General features: G+C 41.8%; 1 protein-coding gene across 1 annotated transcript in view; it reads right to left on the bottom strand.

Annotated features, from left to right (window-relative positions):
• Positions 1-26,164, bottom strand: part of LOC136863572 (discoidin domain-containing receptor 2) — a 954,446-nt gene that overhangs the window by 528,790 nt on the left and 399,492 nt on the right. The window contains exon 3 of the mRNA XM_068226000.1: positions 16,314-16,447. Coding sequence (XP_068082101.1) covers positions 16,314-16,447 — 134 coding nt within the window. The remainder of the gene's footprint in view (positions 1-16,313; positions 16,448-26,164) is intronic.

Genomic DNA, 26,164 nt, shown 5'->3' with positions numbered 1-26,164 from the left:
GGTGTGAAAATAGGAAACCACGGAAAACCATCTTCAAGGCTACCGACAGTGGGACTCGAACCCACTATCTCCCGATTACTGGATACTGGCCGCACTTAAGCGACTGCAGCTACCGAAGAGTCTGGAACAAGTGAAATGAAGGAAGACCAGACTCTTCTAGTGGGCTTGCCTCGTAGTTTTGGAGATTCTCCGTTAACTTGACCGAAATATTCCTGCTTCGTCACGTATGTTTGGAAATAAGGGGAAATGTTCATGAACTGAATTTCAGATCAAGTAGTGTTTGCTTTTGCTAGTTGCACCCCACTCACTGAACCATTTTTGGTATGTTTTTTCCCAACTCTTTAACTTCCTGGTTCATTTTTCTCTTGCAGCTTTATATTACCGACGTGATATAACCACGTCATTCGTTGTGATTTCAGTTTTGTGAACCATGTTAAGATGTTGAAAAATATGTTTTACTCTTTTGCCTGGTAAACTAGTATATTGAAGTATTTGAGATCTGCTGACTTCATCAATACTTTTCAATGTTACTAACTCTATTATCAAATTACTGTAGTTGCTTTTTTGCTAGTGGCTTTACGTCGCACCGACACGGATAGGTCTTTTTTTTGCAATGGGCTTTACGTCGCACCGACACAGAAAGGTCTTATGGCGACGATGGGATAAGTAAGGCCTAGGAGTTGGAAGGAAGCGGCCGTGGCCTTAATTAAGGTACAGCCCCAGCATTTGCCTGGTGTGAAAATGGGAAACCACGGAAAACCATTTTCAGGGCTGCCGATAGTGGGATTCGAATCTACTATCTCCCGGATGCAAGCTCACAGCCGCGCGCCTTCACGCGCACGGCCAACTCGCCCGGTACGGATAGGTCTTATGGCCACGATGGGATAGGAAAGGCCTAGGAGTTGGAAGGAAGCGGCCGTAGCCTTAATTAAGGTACAGACCCAGCATTTGCCTGGTGTGAAAATGGGAAACCACGGAAAACCATATTCAGGGCTGCCGACTTCCGACAGCGGGATTCGAGCCCACTATCTCCTGGATGCAAGCTCACAGCCGCGCGCTCCTAACCGCACGCCCAACTCGCCCGATTCACTGTAATTGTTACCATATTCAATGAGGATACAAAGGAAGCAACTGACTAGTTGAATTAATTATCAGCACGAAATATTAAAACGGCAGACGTGCAATTCAAGAAAAACTAGGTAAGCATTGGTATGGGATCCGCCATTTGGGCGACAGTCCTAAATATCGATCAGTGATGATTGGTAGATGACTGTTGAACCAATAATTGGGAGAATAATGGAACATACGGTATCATAAAAAGGTTCTTGAGCAGACAAATTCTATTACTTCTGTACACATGTCTGATTTCAAATAAGAATCATATCTCTGACTTTCCATCTTCTCATGAACATTATCTTCATACACCATATCTGAGTTTCTTTATGAATTCCATTGTACGAATCTCTCGCATGATTATTACTAAAAAAAAACCCGCTAGAGTACATACTTTCTTCAATTTGAAAAATGTATTGAATCAATCTCCTGAATAATCACCGTTAGTCTTCTGAGCAATGTGAGGAAATCGATGCAACACCTGTCTCGAAAACCTATATTAACCGAGATGAGATATGAAACGCTGACCACGCTATACTTGACCCTCCAGAAGGAAAATAGCTGTATTGAAGGGTTAATTTGCCAAAGTAGTTATTTTTGAGTAGTGGGCATTCATTTTGCGGCTGAATGCAGAAAAAGTACTTGGCGCAACTAACTAGGTGAAGTAAGTCATAGATTTTAATTCAAACTCTGTTTATAACTACTAGCATTTGGCTCCTCCAGTCATTAGTACAACTAATAAGAAGTCAAATCAAGTGTATTTTATCATTAATAGTCTAAAACAATGTTTTCTTCCTTTCTTATGGTAAGAAAACTGGGCTTACCCAGTTTAGCTCACATTCTAGGACACCGAGCACATTAATTACCTCCTAGATAATATTTGATTTTCTAAACATACTACGCTTGTAAACTTCGATGTTCACTGATGCAACTCGTAAAATTCGCAAATCCTTCCGAAAACAACGAAAGGTTTACTTAGTGAGCGGTGTGTTTCTTTCCAGTTTCAGTGTTCTTGTTCAAATATTTGACTGTTTACTTTTGAAGAAGATAGTTTTATATGAACACAACTTACAGAGGAGTGGGTTAATTACAGATCGACAAAAATGCTCGTGGTGAGCAGTTATAAATGTAATAAATATTTAGGCTACAATATCGGATTACTTGCATCTCTCCCAGAGCTGATTACTGCGGATTTCTGGATATAAATGCACCTGCGCTGGCGTGAAAATTATATTTTTGCAACAGGCTGTCAGTCGACAGGAAAGTGAATTAACTGAAAATATGTCGTGTTCCTCTGACAACCAAATCTACGGTTAGCTATTGGAAATTTCTAGAATATGAACATTTTTCAAGTTTCTTGAAAACGACCAATCGATTTGATTTATTTTATAGCTTAAGAAGAACTTCAATTTTTAGCCATTGTGTTTGTTGTTATTTGTTCGTGCGTTCAAAATAACCATCAGTCTGATGGGGCAGTTTTCCACTGATATTTTAATTCAGTTTCATAAAACTTTGTTCAGTTTATCCCAGTTATTTATGGGGTAGCTGGAGACACGCCTGCTCATGTTTGTTTTAGGCCGGGATTTTAAGGCCAGATGCCCTTCCTGACGCCACGTGATTGTTGAGATGAAAATCTCAACCCAGGATCGACCGGGATTCGAAACTCGTTTTCCGGGTGAGAAGCCAACAGCTAATCCACTGAGCTAATCACCCCTCCCCCCACTCACCCGAACCCCATTCGATACTGTGTATTAAGCAAATATTTATTGTCTAAGAGAATACTTGTTAAGATGAATGCCAAGAGGTTCAACCCACTTGTCTATCCTTGACAGAATAGTATATTCATGTGATTATTCTATATTTTAGTGTTGATATTACTAGCTGTGTCTAAATTCAGATGCGTAAAACTATCTATCAAATGGTAAGGTTGCATTTGATGAGTCAACATTTTGGAACAGGAAGGTGCATGTGACGTGTGTCGACGTTCCATCTACTCACCAACAAATTTTTACAAGACAATCTGGGTTTGGGACGAAGTGACTTCTACATACTTTGATAGAGGCACAAGTATAGTCCAAAACTCTATAGAAATGATACCGTTTTCCGAGTATGGGCTCGACTGCGGTTTACACCGAAATATTGAACGTAAGTGTCCAGGAAAAGGGAACAGAAAAGGATATTCTAACAAAATGCCTCAGGTGTTTGCGATCAACCGAAGAAAGCTTGAGAAGGTCAATCAATCAATCAATCAATCAATCAATCAATCAATCAATCAATCTGCATTTTGCGCTGCCGATGAGGTGGCAGATACTCTATCAATCGTGTATCTAGTCTTTTCTTAAATTATATCAAAGAAGTTGAAAATGTATCGAACATCTCCCTTGGTAAATTATTCCAATCCCGAATACTTCTTCCTATAAACGAATATATTTGTCACAGTTTGTCCTCTTGAATTCCAATAATATCTTTATATAATGATCTTTCCCACTTCTAAACACTCCTTTTAATCTTATACGCCTAAACATTGTCGGGGTCTTCAGTCATTCACAATCGTGTATGTCATTTATTACCCCTTACAGTATAACATCATCCGCAAAAAGGGTTATCTCTGATTCCGGTTTGTATTCATATCATCTCTACATAGTATAAAATGAAGTCCTCGATTCTATCTGTCTATCAGTCTGCCTGTCTACCGTTTTAAACTGTGGTCTGTCTGCCTGTCTGTCTGCAACGACTAATCTTGAGAACTACGGAATGGATTGTGAAGCGGTTTTCATCATTCTCTATAGCATACCTAGAAAAAGTTTATGTTTGGAAACATTCGTCTGTGACCAAGGGAAACTGAGCAGTAACGATTTCAGTAAAGCAATTCGAAGGTTTTTTTGCTAGTTGCTTTACGTCGCACCGACACAGATAGGTCTTATGGCGACGGTGGGAGAGGAAAGGGCTAGGAGTGGGTAGGAAGTGGCCGTGGCCTTAATTAAGGTACAGCCCCAGCATTTCCATGGTGTGAAAATGGGAAACCGCGGAAAACTATATTGAGGGCTGCCGATAGTGGGATTCGAACTAACTACCTCCCGAATACTGGATACTGGCCGAACTTAAGTGACTGCAGCTATCGAGCTCGGTACAATTCGAATGAAAAATTACTGTCGGTGAGGGTAAACTTTTATCTAAAGTATGTCTTTTGCTTTTGCTGATAATAATAATAATAATAATAATAATAATAATAATAATAATAATAATAATAATAATAATAATAATAATAATAATAATAATAATAATAATCCCTTCGTCGGCAAGGGTAGCCGGCTCGAGCCTGTTTACCCTCTTTTGAGCATCTAACTCGGGGTCTGTATCATTACGGTAAGCCTCGAGCCTGTTTACACTCTTCTCAGCATCGCACTTGGGTCTGTACAGTTGGCACCCATGTCCACTACGTTTTACTTCGGCCGCCAGAGCGCAGCACATGCCCTCACGTGGGGCAGCACCTCACTCACTTTTCAAATCGCCCACGCTGTGACGTCTCAGCCAGCAGCTAACCAGGATCCAGAACGCGGTCTGGATCTCTCTTAAGGGGACTATTAATGTACATTAATGTAGTGGTATTAAGTGAGGAGGAAATTCTGCGCTTATCAGTCACAATTAGGACCAATGAATTATTGTAGGATATTTTCGTATAGCCGTAGGCTCCACCCCGTCCAACTCATTGAATGAATGGTCACCGTAGAGGCCTTCGGTTCACAGGGTCCAGGGATCGAATCTCAGCCGGATCGGGGATTTCAATGTCGTATGATTAATTCTCCTGGCTCGGGTGTTTGTGATTGTGCCAACACTCTACTCTTCATATTCAGACAATACACCACACTACCAACAACCAAAGAAATACCCAATAGTACTTGCATCCCTCCAAATAGGATTGGCGTCAGGAAGAGCCGTAAAACAGCGCCAAATCCACATGTGCGGCATATTCACACCCACGACCCCGCAGGTGTGGGAAAAGTAGTAAAAGAAGAAGGAGAAGAAGAAGAATTGTAGGCTGTCCGTAACTCTTCTAGATATCTAGCTAGAGACTACATTAAGAGCCAATATTAAAAGTTTTACTTGACATTATCTTGATTATTCTTCGAACGCTGTTGTTCAAGTACTTTTGAATTCACGATGATGATAGTAATTATAATAGTGATGATAAATACGATTACTACTGTTTTATGGAGCCAAAAACTGATGTCCTCTGTCATGGGTTCAAAAGGACGTGCAATACCTGTACTCATGCTGTCTAAATCGTAGTGATTGAGGCAATTTATCCTTTTTCCATCCACAGATGGGACTGAGGAACGCTCCATCGAGGAATCTATAGTGCGACCTGTTACTACGTTATTTCATCTTGTGATATGCAGAGAAAGGAATGTGTGTGCTTCAAGAAAGCCTTACCTTCTCAATTTTCCACCGATGTCGTTATGCCTGACCTTGTATTTTTAAAATTCTCATTTAATTATTCCACTTGAAGGCACACAGGATACCGGTATAAAACTCCCCTTCTAACGCTGTATTAAAGCAACTCTCATATATTTTACCCTCGAATGTCTGTAGCCTCTATTCTGCATGCAATCCTTCTTCACTGTGTGAACCTGGCACGTGTTTCACCCTCTAAATTTTATCAATTACTAGAGGAGTCATTCATAAAGAAACGCATATCTGATAAAATTGTTAACTGTTTGTCGAACTGCAGGGTGGCCAGAAATTAAACCCCAAATATTACTGACTGTACCTTGCAGGACCATTATTTAATTAGCTAAGATGTTCAGCACATATAACCGTAATATTCGCAAGGATGAGTTGTACAAAGAGTAGTTGTTCCTTCATGTAAGTGTTCTGGAAAGTCTTGGTTAGCAGCTTCGCGAAGGTTGTCTGATGACCATTGTGGTTCTGATTATTTCTGTGCACTTTACGTTTATGTATAAATTTGATAAGGCATGAGCATGATAGATACTGTTACCGAGTTTTTGTGGTAGTTAAGCATGAAAGAAGGTGCTGGGTGGTGAATAGGTCTCAAGCTACTAAAGAGAAATTAAATTTTAAAATTTAACAAGGTTATATTTTCTTTTCAAAATTAGGTAACAACAAATAGAACAGGTACTTAGTAGCCGAAATACAACTTGAAATGTACAATTACAGGGATTAAAGAATTTGGGCTTCGAGCCCTGAAAACACAATTCTTGAGCAACTAGCTCAACTTTACGATATACCAATTTTAACAAAAGGGGCAGAAGACCCCACTCAAACCCTGGAGCCCTTGCTCCAAATTACACAGCAAAGCCTCCTCGAGGCATACAACTCTCAGTTTTAGAAAAGAGCCACTCGCTCTTAAAGTTAAGCCTCTCCCAGGCCACACCAAACTCAACTTTCAAGTTGTCCTCAAAGGACATATACACAGGGGTAAAATACCCAACCTACTGAGGTCTATTAGGTGAGAAAAGATTAATACATGACCTCTAAAATACAACTTGAGAGGAGGCGAACTTGCACTCCTAATACACTTTGCTTTTAAAACCTAATCTGGCTCTGGGCCACTAACGCAAGGGCTAATCCCATACTACAGAGGTGACTTAGAGAAGAACACTTTACATTACATAAACGAAGAAAAGTTTGAGAAAATAAGTTCACCTCAAAACAAATGTGAGTGGGAGCTCGAGAGGGTTAGCACTCTCTATCCCAATATGTAACTTTACAAGAAAAAGAAGAAAAGAGTAGTTACATTTTAGGAAAAGGTTACATGATGGAAAACGCTTCGAACCCGCCGCGAGAGTTAAACTGCCGACCTAGCAAGAAAAGAAGATATTAATAGGCCATTACCTGGTAGTAGATCGCTGCCGAGGAAAGAGGCGCTTCCCGCCTCCTGCTATGTACTTAATACACTGAAAGATGGAACAGAAGTGGCCCGGAGACCCCAAAATCAGCAGTTTATATCCTCTCGCGGAAGATTCTAGGCGTTAGGGGAAATAAAACACCCTCCCACAAAATCTTTATTGGTTCGGGAAAAGAAACCCCTACATAGAGGAAAAAGAAACACATTATTGGTGGAAAATTAATTAAAGAAATTCGGGATTGGCTAGATCCAAACTAAGGGAAAAAGAGGGGTATACAGCCAACTTAAACAATAACAGAAAGAAATTTAACAAGAAACAAACTTTTGGAATAAAAATTTCTCCAACAAAATAGTTCTTTGATTTCGCACTAGGTTGCACTATTGTAATTTTTCAGTAGTGTCCTCTAGAAGAGAAAGTTCCCACTTCTTACTTCAAGCGAAACAAAAACACATCAAAAGTGACACAGTTCAAAAACTCAAAATTTTCCACGTGGTGACATCTTCTGAGAAAGTAGAGAATTAATAGAATAGATAAAGTTCAACCTTCCTCCAGAAGAGGAGTTTCAACTGGCGCAACTTTTAAATAAACAGAGTAGAGGTGTACCGCCCGGTACAGACCTCCCCCCCCAAAAGTTCCTCCAAGGGGTAACACAGAAGAACATAAGCTTTGTTTCCAAAATAAGGTCCAAGTTTTGATGTTGATATTAAGATTAATTGCGGAAGCATTTATAAGATTTTAGTAATTTGGTTGGTTGCAATTTCAAAATTTTGTTGTTGCCGGTGCAGTAAAGTTTTTATGTTTGTAGAATTTGTATTTCTGAAGATAAACTTTTAATACTTAAAGGTGAAGAAAAATTTTGCAATGTCCACCAAATATTGTTATTAAATTCCCAAATGTAATTATTGCTTATGGTGACTGTCCATGTAGTTGATGTAGATTGAGTCGGATGGCCAGACCGGCCGTTGCAGCTTGCGTCCAACGAAGGCCGCTCGGACCCCTCAAGTACCCTGAGATACCGCTCGCCCGCACTATGAGGGGAGCAGAGGTGTTGAAGTACGCCGCGCCCGCGGTGAACAGATACAGGCTGCGGGCATGTAGCAGGTCGTGCGCCGCACATCAGCCTTGGCCGGGAGGTGAGCTCCGGCTCGCCGTGCACATGTCGTCCTCGCTGGAGAGGAGGGGGCCCATCCCCCTCCCCAGTCGCTGCACGGCGCTGCGCGGCTGCGGGGGCGCTGAAACATTAAAGCTAGGCGGCAGAATTGTGTTGGACAATTATTTTCTTTGAGGGTACAGGCTTGTAGAGAGAGTGAGGGGCCAGCGGCGTGCCGATATTCATGGTATTCATTAAGCCACTGTGTAGAGTGGAGCAGGAGACGGGAGCGTGGTAATGGCCGTGGCAAGAACAGGATGGCAGTTTAACGGGTCGGGGCAGGTTTTACATAAGGCTTACATCTAAAACCAAAATATTACAGAAGGGGCAGAATGCCATAAAAGTGAAACTCAAAAAAAATATAACCTTCATATCCTTTCAAAATAATATGGAGCAAGTTAACACAGAAATTACACCGGTTTCACCTGGGACAGGTGAACTCTAAATATCCTCTCGGTGGCTGGATTACTTAGCAATAAGGTAACCGGCGTAAGAAAATCGAGAATGATACAAGGCCCATGAAATCTGGGGGCAAGCTTGCCCGCGGGAACAAAATTTTTGACCATAACCTGGTCACCTACCTTCAAAGTGGTGGGTCTCCGTCCACGATCATACCTTTCCCTAACCTTTTCATGAGACACTTTAAGATTAGCTTTAGCCTTCTTCCAAAGATCTTTAATGTTGTCCGGATCTATTGTCTCGGGCAGAATGTCATTCAGAGACCAGAGGTTAGAGAGCGGCGTGTTGGGAACGAACTTAAACATCAAAGAAGCTGGAGTAAATTTGTGAGATTCATGAACCGCCGAATTCAAAGCAAAAGCTAACCAATGCAGGGACGTGTCCCACCTAGAATGATCTTCATGATGATAGGCAATAAGTGCGGACCTGAGATTGCGGTTAACCCGTTCAGCCAGAGATGGTTGAGGGTAATAAGCAGATGTAGTTACATGAGAGATGGACAAGTCAAAACAGAATTTACGAAACAGATTTGATGTAAAAGCTTTAGCATTATCAGATACAATGTATTGGCACGGACCAAAAGAAGCAAAAATAGAATTTAGGCAAGTAATGGTGGACTGAGCGGTAGCCAGCTTAGTCGGAAATAACCAGGAAAATCTTGTAAAACCATCTACACACACAAAGATGAACTTGTTGGCATTACCCTTTGACTGGGGGAAGGGTCCCACATAATCGATATACAGGCGTTCCATGGGGCGCGACGCTTGATGAGAAGACAAAAGGCCTACTTTAGTGGACATGGTGGGTTTACTGATCAAACAAGATTTACAAGCTTTTACAAGTTCTCGAATTTCACCGTCCATACCTTTCCATATGAACATTTCACGAATCTTTTCACGAGTTTTAAAGATTCCAAGATGCCCCCCCAATGGGGTCTCATGATAGTATTTGAAGATCATAGGTACAAGAACCGCTGGAACAACAACTTTCATCATCTTATCATGCCTCGAAGGGCAACATAGAACACCATTCCTCAGAACATAAGGGACAACATGTTCCCCAGAAGAAAGGGTTTCCATTATAGGAGCCAGCGTCGGATCTTCACGTTGGTATTTCTCAATATCCCTAAAAAGCATGGGAGCACCTGTTAAGATGGCATTAACACCAGATAGTATGGACTCGGAAGGTGATGAACTATCGACCGGTTCGTGGGTCTCGACGTCGTTATGAAACATACGGCTGAGTCCATCAGCAACAACATTTTCGGTACCTCTGATATGTCGTACATCAAATTGGAAGGCAGAAATACGGATGGCCCAACGGGCTATACGACCAGTACGACGCGGCCTACCTAAGACCCAGCTTAAGGCTTGATTATCTGTCTCCAGGAATACTTGGCTTCTTGAACCGATAGAGTCCTAGATGCATAGGCGATGGGACGCCTCCCTAGTTCAGTCTCTTGAAGAAGGACTGCAGCTACAGCTGACGACGACGCGTCCGTTTGGACGATGAATTTCTTCGAGAAATCAGGCATAGCAAGTACAGGGGCATTACAGAGAGCTAATTTAAGATCTTCGAAAGCGGCTTGTTGAGAAGGTCCCCACTCGAATTTGATGCCTTTCCTACGAAGAAGGTTTAAGGGCGCCGCTCTATTAGCGAAGTTAGGAATAAACTTCCTGAAGAAATTCACCATACCAATGAATCTAGCGATACCTTTGATGTCCTTAGGAGGTTTAAAATCACGGATGGCCTGTGTTCTAGAATGATCGACTGCTACACCATCAGGTGACACAATATGCCCTAGGAATGACATAGAGGGCTTAGCAAAGGCAACCTTGGACAACTTAACAGTTAACCCAGCCTTACGAAGGCGATTGAGAACTTCTCGCAAATGATCTAGATGTTCTTCAAAGGTTTCGGAAAATACGACGACATCATCCAAGTAGTGATATAAGTACTCAAATTTGATGTCGGAAAAGACCCTATCTAGTAGCCTAGTGAGCACAGCTGCCCCCGTGGGGAGCCCGAAAGGCACGCGGTTGTATTCATATAAATTCCAGTCCGTGGCAAACGCTGTAAGATGTTTAGACTCTTCGGCAAGGGGAATTTGATTATAGGCCTGATTCAAGTCCAAGATGGTGAAGAACTTGGCCTTACGAAACCATGAAAAGCAAGAATGAAGGTCGGGAAGGGGCACAGATTGCAACACCACCTTCCGATTGAGAGCCCTGTAATCAATGACAGGCCTGAAGCCTCCTTGGGGTTTCGGGACTAGAAAAATAGGCGAAGAATACGCTGACTTAGAGGGCCTAATAATACCATCCTTCAACATCTGATCGATGATTTCTTTCAGAGCCTTCATTTTAGGTGGAGATAGCCTATACGGTGGAAAACGGACAGGAATTGAATCCGTGACCTCAATTTTGTATTCAATAAGGTCAGTAACACCAAGAGTATCAGAGAACACCTCGGGAAACGACTGACACAGTTTCCGAATACTATCAGCCTGCTCCTCAGGTAGATGTCTAAGGTCTAACAACATCTCATCCTGGGTAGGCGAAATAGATGAACATGATACAGAATTACACTTTAACAAGGGAATTCTACAATTGGACGCAAATTTGAATATGCACGACCTACTCTGGAGATCGAGCACAAGACCAGTGTGAGAAATGAAGTCCGCTCCCAATATGATGGGGCAAGACAAACGCTTGGCCACAAACAATTTGATCTTCCATGTAAACTTAAAAACCCGAATTTTGACATGTATGGAACCTAGAATTTCTAATGGAGATGAATTAGCCGAAACATATTGAACAGGAGAAGAGACATAGTCAGGGAGTTTACAAACAGATTTCAATTTAAAATACCAATCAGCCGAAATAATGGAACAAACACTGCCTGAATCTAAGAGAGCTGTTATAGGCTCGTTATTTAACTCAATCTTAAGAAAAGGAACAGGTGCGGGGGTATCCGCCGCAATCCTAAGACACTCTTTAGGGCATTCAAAAGATGAATTTGAAGGCTGGTCGTTCTCTGCATTTACAACCTGTTTACTAGGGGCTAAGTCTCGGGAAGATGGATTAGTCGGCTCAGCCGACGCCACTAGTCACTTTTTATTATTGGAATAGCTGGAATTTGCACCAGAAGTTGAGCAGGAGGGGGTGCTATTTGAGTTTGGGCAATTCTTGGCGATATGTGAGAAGGCCCCACACTTAAAACAGCCTTGTGATGACCCTACTCCATTCCTTGTCCCACTTGACTTGATCAGAGGACACTTATTCCGCAGATGGTCAGGCGACCCACAAGCATAACATTTACGGGGATTGACTGGTCGGCGAGGTGGAGGCCGAGTGTTACTAAAGGAAGGCGGGGGTTCTTTCGCCACACGCAAGGAATCGGCATACCTAACTCCTTCCGCAGAGACGGCTAATGCTTCCAGTTCAGAGAAGGTTTGCGGGCACGCCGCGAAACACAAATATGACCTGTAGGGTGGTGAAATCCCTTCAACAATAGCTTGCACGATCTGATCCTCAGGGAAGTGGAGAGCAAACACCCTAGTGTAAAACTTAATATCTTGGATGAAGTCTGCCAGGTTTTCATCCAAGCGCTGTACCCGATAATAGTATTTCTGAATAAGGGAGGACCTGGCCCTAGCCGGGATGAAGTTAGCTAGCAAATGGGCGTGGAAATCCTCAATAGAAGATTGCTCGGCAATGGCTCTAACTATTTTGTCAGATAGAACACCAATAGCATAAGGATAGATAATTTGCAAAATTTGACATGGGGAAAGAGAAAACACAAGGGCATGATCCTGAAATTCCACTAGAAATCTTAAAAATGAAATTACGTCACTGGTGGTGTTGACGGAAAACTTAGAGATACCTCTAAGCAACATTGCCAATGGATGAGGCAAGCTGCTGAACCCAGGTGTCATAGTCGTTAAAGGTTTCAAGGGCAAGGAAGTTAATTCAGAGCGGATGTTACTCAATGACGCACGGCGTTCAGATTCGTTGTTCGATGGGGCAGAGATAGTTTGAGCAGCAACGGTTATCCTATTGACTTCTCCCTGAGGAGGCTCTTCCTCGTTACCTACATTCACCGTGGCGGGTTGATCAGTTTTGGGAGGAGCTTCGCCGGTTAGCAATTGAGTGACCTTATTAGACAATTCAGAAATAGTTTCAAGGAGCGTATTAGCTTGCTTCCTCTGAACGTCATTCACCTTTAGAGACAATAGATCATTAACTCTATTTGCAAAGTGATACAGCCTGCCTTGCACACGCTTAATTTGATTAGGAGATGGATCGTTTTCATCAAAAAAGCTGACTACCGATGCTAGCCCAGTAATATTCTCGACAATCGTGGAAAGAGAGTCGTCAATTTCTTTCTCTCCCAAATTGGGGATGGAAATGGGCAAATCAAGGGACTCTCTAAGCTTGTTAGTGTCTATTGCAACCGTGCCTCCAGATTGAACGTTTCTGATAGTTAACTCATATATCAACTCCTCTTTGCGCAAGTAGTTAAGGAGGAGAACATCGCGAGGGCCGGGCATGATGACAGAACAATTTTGAAAAACTCAAAAAATTCCAGCAACTGAGAAAATTGTTAGAGTTCGAATCAAAGCAATGTTTAGCCGTCAAAAGGGGCTAAATTGAGACCCATTCAACCACGCTCTGCTACCACTTGTTACCGAGTTTTTGTGGTAGTTAAGCATGAAAGAAGGTGCTGGGTGGTGAATAGGTCTCAAGCTACTAAAGAGAAATTAAATTTTAAAATTTAACAAGGTTATATTTTCTTTTCAAAATTAGGTAACAACAAATAGAACAGGTACTTAGTAGCCGAAATACAACTTGAAATGTACAATTACAGGGATTAAAGAATTTGGGCTTCGAGCCCTGAAAACACAATTCTTGAGCAACTAGCTCAACTTTACGATATACCAATTTTAACAAAAGGGGCAGAAGACCCCACTCAAACCCTGGAGCCCTTGCTCCAAATTACACAGCAAAGCCTCCTCGAGGCATACAACTCTCAGTTTTAGAAAAGAGCCACTCGCTCTTAAAGTTAAGCCTCTCCCAGGCCACACCAAACTCAACTTTCAAGTTGTCCTCAAAGGACATATACACAGGGGTAAAATACCCAACCTACTGAGGTCTATTAGGTGAGAAAAGATTAATACATGACCTCTAAAATACAACTTGAGAGGAGGCGAACTTGCACTCCTAATACACTTTGCTTTTAAAACCTAATCTGGCTCTGGGCCACTAACGCAAGGGCTAATCCCATACTACAGAGGTGACTTAGAGAAGAACACTTTACATTACATAAACGAAGAAAAGTTTGAGAAAATAAGTTCACCTCAAAACAAATGTGAGTGGGAGCTCGAGAGGGTTAGCACTCTCTATCCCAATATGTAACTTTACAAGAAAAAGAAGAAAAGAGTAGTTACATTTTAGGAAAAGGTTACATGATGGAAAACGCTTCGAACCCGCCGCGAGAGTTAAACTGCCGACCTAGCAAGAAAAGAAGATATTAATAGGCCATTACCTGGTAGTAGATCGCTGCCGAGGAAAGAGGCGCTTCCCGCCTCCTGCTATGTACTTAATACACTGAAAGATGGAACAGAAATGGCCCGGAGACCCCAAAATCAGCAGTTTATATCCTCTCGCGGAAGATTCTAGGCGTTAGGGGAAATAAAACACCCTCCCACAAAATCTTTATTGGTTCGGGAAAAGAAACCCCTACATAGAGGAAAAAGAAACACATTATTGGTGGAAAATTAATTAAAGAAATTCGGGATTGGCTAGATCCAAACTAAGGGAAAAAGAGGGGTATACAGCCAACTTAAACAATAACAGAAAGAAATTTAACAAGAAACAAACTTTTGGAATAAAAATTTCTCCAACAAAATAGTTCTTTGATTTCGCACTAGGTTGCACTATTGTAATTCTTCAGTAGTGTCCTCTAGAAGAGAAAGTTCCCACTTCTTACTTCAAGCGAAACAAAAACACATCAAAAGTGACACAGTTCAAAAACTCAAAATTTTCCACGTGGTGACATCTTCTGAGAAAGTAGAGAATTAATAGAATAGATAAAGTTCAACCTTCCTCCAGAAGAGGAGTTTCAACTGGCGCAACTTTTAAATAAACAGAGTAGAGGTGTACCGCCCGGTACAGATACTATTGTGATATTCGGATGACGTTTAAGTAGGAATGCATGTAAATCCTATTCGTGGGTAGCTAAAAACGCCTTAAGTAAATGTTTCTCTAAAATATGTTTTGTGAGGTTGAATAGGCCCACTTTCAGTTTAGAACACTTGATGAACGAATAATCAAATCTAGGGCAAGCGGATGTATCGAATATGGATACTAGTTTGTTTCATATTTATTTTCACCTTCCAGTAAAGGCAACGTCTGGTGTTGTTGCTAATATTTTTACCTACTATTAGATTAAGTGACAAGTAATCCCATGTTCCAGTTTCTGATATAGCTCGCTAAGTAAAGATATAAACTCGAACCCTCACCGGAGGTGGTGCAGCTATTTTCGGCCACAGTCCTAATGCTGTTGAGCTGCATGTACCATTTTAACCACATTTCAGCCCTCCTGCCATTCTGCAATCTCTGGCAGTACCGGGAATCGAACCCATGCCTCCGAGGATAGCAGCTAATGCAAAGTAGTGCCAATAGTTACGCTACGGAGGTGGAAATTACAAAGATATGTCACGAGAATAACATTCTATTTTCTATCTCAGAAACTAAGAACATCTCGGTAATTGGTGTCGTGAACTTACTGTATTTGTATATCTTCATATTAGCCTCGTAGGTGGATATGTAATGATGAATAATGATTAATTAAACTAGGTATGATAATGGGAGAGGCTTGGTGAAGGTGTACCGAATTGACACCCATGGGCGATCAGCGCGCCTGTGAGAATGGGGCCTTACCTAGCAAGAATTCTAATGTTGAAGACGGCACACAATTCCCGCCCCGGAGCCATACCAATTGACAGATGAGGGTTAAAATCCCCAATCGGGTCAAGAACAGAAAACGAGAACCCGGGACCCTTCGGAACAAACACCAGCATGCTAACTAGTCAGCTATGGAGCCAGACATTAAACTAAGAACTCCTGCACTTCTAATGAGAAGCTACTCCTTGTCGTACATGTCTAGACGTCTGTGAAATATTAAAATTGAAAACTGCTGTAGTTAGTCAACTTGACTGGGGATCGGACGTTTTAACTTTGGTGTCCCAGTCGTCCAAAGGTAAGCGTGTCCAAAAAGGTCACTAGCGGTTCGGTAGTCCGAAGAGTAATAATACAGTATTTGAGCCTTAATATTGTCGTCCCCGGAAGTTGCCACACACTCATGATAAAAACACACCTGTGAGAACAAAGCACAGACACAGACTGTTATTCGAGTTAATACATACGAAGTAATTACATGAAATTCCAGGTCATATTATCTAGAAACCCTCTGACGAAATATCCATAATCACATGGAAGATAAAGTTTACAGTACAAGGGAGGGAAAGATTAGACAGCAAATACCACGAGAAAGGAAAAAAGATCATTCCTGGAATGGAAGAGAAAACATAAGCGAATAATTTTTAGAGAACCAAAATAAATTGTTCATAACCCACAAGACATTAAGATTTATCTTTATTACATAGATATGACCACACAGCGTGAAGATAAATCATATTAATCTGGTAAAACACTCACCTGTACATTTTTGCTGAAGAAGTTGTTGGTGAATATATGTACGGCACTGAAGTTGCGCACTTGATCGAATTCAAATATCAGCTCAACGTACTTGTTTGGGAATGATTCGTTGTTCCAAGCAACCCAGCCATTACCTAAAAAGAAAAGAAATATGAGTTTTAATATTTTCTAGGAAGTATGTGATACTCGCAGTGCATGAAAATAAAATGTCAGAGCAGGTCATCGCAAATAAAAATAAAGCTATGCTGTATTTTAGGTAAGTTTCGTTGTCTCTAATGTCCTTTTCTACCAATAGAGTTCTGGGGATGTACATTCTCCCAGGATGAATATAGTAAGTGAAATCGAATCAAGATATAAGAAATTAATATAATGCAGTGAGGTCACGATAACAATCAATGGTACTCTATAAGAAGGGGCATAGTTCCTAGAAACAATTATGTTTTTATTGTACTATTTTACGCAGAATTTTGAGGACGGATGTAAAAGCTGAGTGGAGTCGTGAAATTGCATTCATAAGCTGAAAGTAAGACATGAAAATAGGGAAAGCGATCATTGGTGCAAAGAGGTGAGGGAACAATTGCAGAAGGGCACTCGCCATCAGGAGAAAATGGCTTAGTAAGGAATGAGGTCGATTGCTGAAGCTGTGTGAATGAATAGGCTTCGGTGACAGGGTCATGTGAGACAAAACGGGGAGATATAATGGCATCGACGGTGGTGGGTAAGAGAAACGGAAGTCCGGCTCGATGGCTAAATGGTTAGCGTGCTGGCCCTTGGTCACAGGGGTCGCGGGTTCGATTCCTGGCAAGGTTGGGAATTTGAACCATAATTGGCTCATTTCGCTGGCACAGGGGCTGGGTGTATGTGTCATCATTTCATCCTCATCAAGACGCGCAGGTCACCTACGGGAGTCAAATAAAAAGACTTGCGTCTTGCAAGCCGAACTTATGCTCGGACACTCCCGGCACTAAATGTCATACGCTATTTCAATTCAGAGAAACAGAAAGAGGCAAAGGTGATGATAGATTAAGCGTTTATTGATTTCAAGGGATGATGTATAAAGTTGGACTAGGTAACTGTGTTAGTTGCAAACGATTGTTCGTGTATCATTACTTATGGCAAATATTTACATTTGCCAATGGTTCATCCTAGGACTATACGTCAGGCAGTTGTCTAATTTGAACACCCCTAGTTGCCACCGACCTCAACCGGGATCAAACTCACTTTCACAGAGCGAGCTGGGTGTCTGGTTAGGGGCGCGCAGCTGTGAGATTGCATTCGGGGAATAGTGACTTCGAACCCATCTGTCAGCAGCTCTGAAGATGGATTTCCGTGGTTTTCCATTTTCACACTAGGCAAATGCTGGGGCTGTACATTAGTTAAGGCCACGGCCGCTTCCTTCCTACTCTTAGCCCTTTTTGCAAGTTGCTTTACGTCGCACCGACACAGATGGGTCTTATAGCGACGGTGGGACAGGAAAGGGCTATTATTATTAATAATAATGCTATATGCTTTACGTCCCACTAACTACTTTTACGGTCTTCGGAGACGCAGATGTGCCGGAATTTAGTCCCGCAGGAGTTCTTTTTACGTGCCAGTAAATCTACCGACACGGGGCTGTCGTATTTGAGCACCTTCAAATACCACCGGACTGAGCCAGGATCGAACCTCTCAAGTTGGGGTTAGAAGGCCAGCGCCTTAACCGTCTGAGTCACTCAGCCCGGCATTATTATTATTATTATTATTATTATTATTATTATTATTATTATTATTATTATTATTATTATTATTGTTACAGCTGACACCATAATCAAAATCACCAACATGCTCATCCTATGCTACATTAATTAATGCAACTAACACAGTTACCTCGTTCAACTTTATACCTCATCCCTTGGAATCAATAAACACTTAATCTAACTATCATCGCCTTTGTCTCTTTCTGTTTCTCTGAAATGAAATAGCGTATGGTTTTAGTGCCGGGAGTGTGCGAAGACAAGTTCGGCTTGCCAGATGCAGGTCTTTGATATTTGACACCCGCAAGCGACCTGCGCGTCGTGATGAAGATGAAATGATGATGAAGACGATACATACACCCAGCCCCCCTGCCAGCGAAATTAGCCAATTACGGTAAAATGTTGTTCCAAAGGAGGTGAGTAAATAATAATGCTGGTACTAGTATTGGTAGTAGTAGAATTAGTAGTAATCATTTAATCATTTATTGAAATTCATTATTCTGGTACATGCAGAAGATTCTTATTACATTTAAATTTATCTACTACTTTCTTAAACATTGCCGGCCCTGTGGTGTAGGGGTTGCGTGCCTGCATCTTACCCGGAGGCCCCGGGTTCGATTCCCGGCCAGATCAGGGATTTTTACCTGGACCTGAGGGCTAGTTCGAGGTCCACTCAGCCTACGTGATTAGAATTGAGGAGCTACCTGACTGTAAGATGGTGGCCCCGATCTAGAAAGCCAAGAACAACGGCGTGCTGACCACACGACACCTCGTAATCTGCAGGCCTTCGTTCTGAGCAGCAGTCGCTTGGTAGGCCAAGGCCCTTCAAGGGCTGTAGTGCCATGGGGTTTGTTTGTTTGTATATTAAACATTACCCTTACACCTAATTACTATTTCCCCCTAATTAGTAAATTTTTGTTTAAAAAATGAAAACTATTTATGTTTGTCCTAGGCATTAACAGTGTTTCATTGTCTAGGACAACATGTACATTACATTTTTTAATGATATTTGTTCGTGGTGTCGACCTCTACAGATCTTTTGCCTCTACTTTCACCATTTGAAAGGAACCTGCGTGTAAGTTTAATTGCGGAAGTGTAGAGTGTTGAATGTGAGGAAAAGAACGTTAAGGACGACACGAACACCCAGTCCCCAGGCCAGGAATATCAATCACTTACAAATAAAAATCCCTGACCCGGCCGGGAATTGAGCCCGGGCCCGCCGGCTGACAGACGGACGCGTTGCCCCCTACACCGCGGGGCCGGACTACCTTACATTTACTATTAATTGCCGCGAGTATTTGTTTTGAGTCCGAACAAATTTCTCCTCGTCTTACAATAGACACCGTGAATTCTCGACCTACAGCTACGGAATTCCGGCAGATGAGTAAGATACAGTTCATCTATTGCAAGCTAAGCAGATTCACATGCAATTTAACACTTAGTACTAATCTCTTTTCATTTCCTTCTGCCATATTATCATCATCATCATCATCTGTTTACCCTCCAGGTTCGGTTTTTCTCTCGGACTTAGCGAGGGATCCCACCTCTACCGCCTCAGGGGCAGTGTCCTGGAGCTTCAGACTCTCGGTCGTGGGATACAACTGGGGAGAATGACCAGTACCTCGCCCAGGCGGCCTCACCTGCTATGCTGAACAGGGGCCTTGTGGAGGGATGGGAAGATCGGATGGGATAGGCAAGGAAGAGGGAAGGAAGCGGCTGTGGCCTTAAGTTAGGTACCATCCCGGCATTCGCCTGGAGGAGAAGTGGGAAACCACGGAAAACCACTTCCAGGATGGCTGAGGTGGGAATCGAACCCACCTCTACTCAGTTGACCTCCCGAGGCTGAGTGGACCCCGTTCCAGCCCTCGTACCACTTTTCAAATTTCGTGGCAGAGCCGGGAATCGAACCCGGGCCTCCGGGGGTGGCAGCTAATCACGCTAACCACTACACCACAGAGGCGGACCTGCCATATACTTCTTAAAATACAAAAAAACTTTACTATTCGTCCTGGTGTGATCCATTTTGTGTTTAACAATTTAGCTATTGTATAGACTTCCTTCCCTCTTTCTTTTTTAAATTTATATTCACCACCAAAATATGTAATTTTAAGTGCATCAATTCCCCTATATACTCTCAATACATGAGGCTCTTCCATTATTTCTCCACACAGAAAACAGTGATTTTCATTATGTTTCTCTCTCAGCCCCTTATTTTTACATTCTCCGATTAGCCACTACACCACACCACACCTCTTAGTTCTCCATTTGGGATTCTTTCTTTCCTTATTGACATATTTTCAATAATTTCACAAAATGGTAGTAGTAGTAATTTTTATCCCAACAGTTCAACGCAAAATACGCTCACTTCAGAACACATCTCTGGCAAAAATATGTTCTTCACAGCATATTTGTGCACGTGCGTGACGTAACGAAATTTGTCAGTCTCATTATGTGAGAACAAACCCTAGCTAGACAAACGGCTTTGGCAATACTCCCACATGTTTGTTGATGTCTGTACGTGACCAGTGACTACCATTATGCTTATCCTCATACAAATGCTGTGTATAACCTGAAACAACATTGTTACCATCATTTACTTGTCTACTTGCCTTCATCCCAGCATGTAAAATGGTTGCACGCACTGATATATTGTGCAAGTTAGCTAAAATCAACTGCGTGTGTACCTCTCCGTACCGAGCGAGTTGGCCGTTCGGTTGGTGTCGTGTAGCTGTGAGCTCACATTCGGGAGATGATGGGTTTGAATCCCACCGTCGGTAGCCTTTGAGATCGTTTTCCGTAGTTTCCCATTTTCATCCCAAGCAAATGCTGGGGCTGCATCTTAATTAAGGCCAGGGCTGTTACCATCCCAATCCTAGTCCTTCCTCATCATTGCGTCGCCAAAAACCGTCGATGTGTTGGTGTAACGTCAAACGACTAGCAAAAAAAAAAAAATCAAATTACTTCTTCGACATAGACAAGCTATATTTTGAATGCTTCGCTGCACGAAATACCAACCACGTCCTGAAATCAGTTGAAATTGCGGTGTACAGTCTGCGAAGCTCTTATGCATGTCTAATGCTCTGTAATATGAAGAATATGAAGAGAAAACTGAATTCTTGTTGCAACCAATAACATTCCTTTCAGAGTTTTGAGATTTAACTTATGTTATATGACACGAATCTTGAGACAACGAGGAAATTGAAATTTAAGGCTCAACATCAGTAAGATACAAGGACAATCGTGAGTATGAGTACCACCACCTAGTTCCAGAATTTATGGAAATGATACCTTGTTTACTGCCGCGATCGGGCTGTTTTTCTAAATCCTTCTCTGATCTGAAATACGAAACTCATGAATTCCAATCCAAATCTAGGTATTCCATCGAAATCAAAAAACTAATTGCCAACCATAGAAAAAGTTCGATGAGTTGAAGTACTCACGATCCTGCAAGTGAACCTCAGTGATGAGTGCTTTCTCTGCAGTTACGTTCTTCCTCTGGGATGGACTGTGTCTTTGTGATATGATGTACAAGTAACCGACATTCTGGGCACATTGTAGTATTCCTTTATCAAGCTACTACCTTTTTTTTTACTGTTTGTTTTACGTCGCACCGACACAGATAGGTCTTACGGCGACGAAGGGAGAGGAAAGTCCTAGGAGCGGGAAGGAAGCGGCCGTGGCCTTAATTAAGGTACAGCCCCCAAGAATTTGCCTGTGCGAAAATGCGAAACCATAGAAAGCCATTTTCCGGGCTGAAGACAGTGAGATTCTAACCCACTATCTCCCGGATGCAAGCTCTCAGCTACGCGCCCCTAAGCGCACGGCCAACTGGCCCGGTTTTTATCAAGCCCGGAGTAAATGATCGCCTGGGACGGAGTAGGGATACAGCCCGACTCTTTGGCTGAATGGTCAGCGTTGAGGACTTCGGTTCAGAGGGTCCCGGGCTCAATTTCCGGCCGGGTCGGGGATTTTAATCACGTCTGATTAATTCTTCTAGCCCAGGGACTGGGTATTTGTGTTTATCCCAACACTTTCCTCTTCATATTCACACAATACTCTACACTAACCAGCCACCACAGAAACATGCAATAGTGATTACATCCCTTCATACACAGTTGGCGTCAGGAAGGGCATCCGGCCCCTAAAACATACCTAAATCCACACGTGCAACACAGTTCGCGCCCGCAACCCCACAGGTGTGGGAAAAACGGTAGAAAAATAATAATAAGAAGATGAGTAGCTATATACTAGTTGTTACAAGACAAGACAAATTAGGGCCTTGACTTGCTAAGACAAATTCCTCCAAGCCAGAGGTCCGGTAAGTACTAGGAATCGAGCCTGGGGACTTCGTATTTGTGGTAGGCAAGCTATCTCTACAATGCGTATTCGAAACTTTAACAACCTGTACATGATGTTAGTAAAATAACGACACACTCCAACTCATACAAAGAACTTCATACCGGGCGAGTTGGCCGTGCAGTTAGGGCCGCGCAGCCGTGAGCTTGCATCCGAGAGATAGTGGGTTCGAACCCCACCGTCAGCAGCCCTGAAGATGGTTTTCCGTAGTTTCCCGTTTTCACACCAGGCAAATGCTGGGGATGTACCTTAATTAAGGCCACGGCTGCTTCCTTTCCACTCCTAGACCTTTCGTATCCCATCGTCGCCATAAGACCTATCTGTGTCGGTGCGATGTTAATCCAACTGTAAAAATAGAATTTCATTGAAGAATAAGTGATCTTCACTGAGGTACAAATGCACTGTTCAAGAACATTCTACAATATTATTAGTTTATTGTCATTACAGTGAACATTTTCCCGGATTATAGTGTAGGAAACACCAGACAGATAAATGGTTGATGTAGGGAGTGGATAGCTTAAGTTAACAATGTTAACAACAACAAAATAGGTGGAAATGTTGGATAGAAATAACTTTCACTCACTCACACACACACGCAGACACAGAAAGACGGAGAGAGAGAGAGAGAGTGCAGCGCAGACATCGTAAATGCATAGCACATCACTATACAACGCCAATTTACAGCAACATGCTATAAAAGGAGAATCAATAATGTTTTAAAGACCAGAATATTGCCCTTTATGTGGTTTTCCTTTTATTGTGAAAATGAATCACATTTAACCTACAGAATAAATTAATAGCCCTTACCTACTGAAGAGGGGAGCTTACTTTTTGCATTAATATTTCAATGCCTTCATCACTACACTATACGTCTATTTTTATTAAGATAAAAATCGATTTCTGAAATGAATGAGGACATGCGCCATTCTGTCGTATACAGGTGCAGCTTTCCTTGAAATAGATGATATGGTAGGTGAAGAGACAACACCTCATATGTGACAGCGCTCTTCTTATCCATTATTTCCCTTAAGATTTGTCACGCCTCCCAACCACAGAAGTGGATATGAAGTCCATCAGAACAATGTTCGTTGTGTTCACTTTCCTATACGAAGGTGTAAAGGAAAATGACACTTAAATACAGTATACTGAAAGAGTGCGTACGTACGTCACGCAAAATTCATTCCTGTATACACATGCATAGGAAAATGAACACAAAATAATTGTTCTGACGGAATGCATATCCATATGTGGCAAGGAGGCGTGACCAGCTTAAGGAAAATAATTGATAGGGAAAACATTGTGGGATACGAGGTCTTGTTTCTTCAACGACAATATAATTCCCTGCTTTATTCCACACGGAATGAGAAACGTGCCATCAGCACCTCCCAGCTCCAATAAACTTGCTCTCACCTGTCAGCGAGCAAACAGAGGTTCAGGTTCTCTTGATCAGAGATCAGAGCCGCACGATAAAATGAAGTTGAAGCAAATGAAGGCGGAGATGAAGTGAAGTGAATATAATTTCAACCACGTGAAAGTTTTTTTTGGCTATTTGCTTTACGTCGCACTGAAACAGATAGATCTTATGGCGACGATGGGATAGGAAAGGCCTGGGAATTGGAAGGAAGCGGCTGTGGCCTTAATTAAGGTACAGCCCCGGCATTTGCCTATTGTCAAAATGGGAAACCACGGAAAACCATCTTCAGGGCTGCCGACAGTGGGGCTCGAACCCACTATCTCCCGATTACTGGATACTGGCCGCACTTAAGCGACTGCAGCTATCGAGCTCGGTCCACGTGAAAGTAACGAGGGTTGCGATTATAGGAAGTTGGGAATGAAGCAGTGATAACAATCATCACCGTACACTGAATTGGTATCCCATATGACTTCAACCATGCTAAGAGTGTAACCTTCAAACAATTATATATGTTACGGGCAAAGCACATACATTGGGTAGACTGCGATTTATCACAACCGACAGCATCTGAGTAAATGTAGGAGGATATGTTAAGAAAATTCTTCAACTGGGCAATGTGTGGTCTTTCCAACCCTCTTTGGGTAAAGCAATTTACGTACGCTACATAAATACTTTGTAGTTATTTTCAACGTAAAACTTCTGGTGCTGATTGAGGTCACAAAACAATGAAAGTAACATACGAAACCGAAATGGGTGGCGTCAGGGCAAATAAAATAAGCTGATACAAACATAAATCAAGAGAAATTACAATTGAGAGATTAATGCGACTTTTAGAATATGATTATACATTTAAAATTAACTCTGAATGAACTTAACCAGGGCAATCAAGCCTTTAATATGCTTGCACTAAATAAAGTGCCCTTTACTTTTAACATAAACCTTCGACCAAGATTGAGATATAAGAGAATCCGTGTAAAATATTAAACAAAATTTGGGGACTAATGCATATTAAGCATGCAAAAAAAAAAAAACATAAACAAGAGAAATAGCAATTAAGATATTTATCATCATTAATTTACTAAAAAATTGCACTACTCCACTTCTTTACTTGTTCAGGCAACATAAGCTGGAATTACATTTTGAGGTGCAAAGTGTTTCAGTAGTTCACCTCGACACTTGCATTGCTTCGTTTGAGATTCAGATACCGAACCACACATGGCTAGTTCGCTTACTTGGGTACAGCCCGGAATTAAATTGAAATTAAATAAGTTCTGTGTTTTAACGAAGGATATCGGTTATCGTAAGTTTTACCCGCGTAAAGTGCGGATTATCCAGTCTCATGGCTTACTCGCAATAGACACATTGCAGTCAAGGTTCAGGGAAGTTTCAAAAGCGGACTGTTCAAAATGGTTTCAGCTTGACAACGGCAGCTTTCTCAGCACCTACAATGTCCTCAGCACTGATCTTATCGATCAGAGAAGGATGAAGAAATCGTACAGTGACCTGTGTAAGAAAGATGGGATAGCTGTCCTAAATTCCTTGACCGAAGGATCAATGTGGCTTATTTCAAAACTTTCTTAATCTTTGGCAGCAGCGTACGGATTGCGAAGGGGAATACTTTGAAGAAAATTCGAAGCGTCAAATCTAATATAGAATAGGTACATAAGAGACACTTACAACAGACTATAGATTTTTATACCTTTCAGCTGGTTGTATGCAAAGCTGTTTGAATAAATTGTACCTCTGCAAACACCTCTCTACTGAACATCGTGGCCACTTTTGCTTTCAAGTAACATGTCTTAAACCAATGAAGTACAAAGGCTGCGCTTCTTCTCCTTCTCTTGTCGTTTATAGTACAGTTAATTAGTATCCGTATTCCCACAATAGTTCATCTTCAATTGCGCTTTTAAAAAAGGAATTTTATGTCATTTGATGTTAATTATATTAACGTGAGGTTCACTAATGTACGAGCGAAAATTAAAATTAAAAATATGGACTGTACGGATTCATTCTTGATATTTTATGTGTACATTCCCTGATTAATCAGATAAATGGATAAGAGTTAATGATAGTTACCACAATTAAGAATCAGTCTTAATTTCTCGTGTAATCGCCTTACAAGCATGCCAGATGTCCGACGGTACTGGATAATCAGCTGTTGTTAACAAGAGCACCCTGAGATTTGCACGTCATCTAACGTAACGAAATTGACTGCGAGATGAAATTAGTGGAGCCGTCCCAAACTTAGTCAAATAACTGATATATAGTCGTTAATGAGAAATAAAATCAAACGATTTACGATTATTTCGTCGCCCAACAGTTCTGAACGCCTTTTACGCACTGTCCGT

The sequence above is a fragment of the Anabrus simplex genome, chromosome 2 (genome assembly GCF_040414725.1).
Source record: "Anabrus simplex isolate iqAnaSimp1 chromosome 2, ASM4041472v1, whole genome shotgun sequence".
NCBI lineage: Eukaryota > Metazoa > Arthropoda > Insecta > Orthoptera > Tettigoniidae > Anabrus > Anabrus simplex.
The sequence above is the reverse complement of the archived record's forward strand: the minus strand, read 5'-3'. Positions and strand labels throughout refer to the sequence as shown.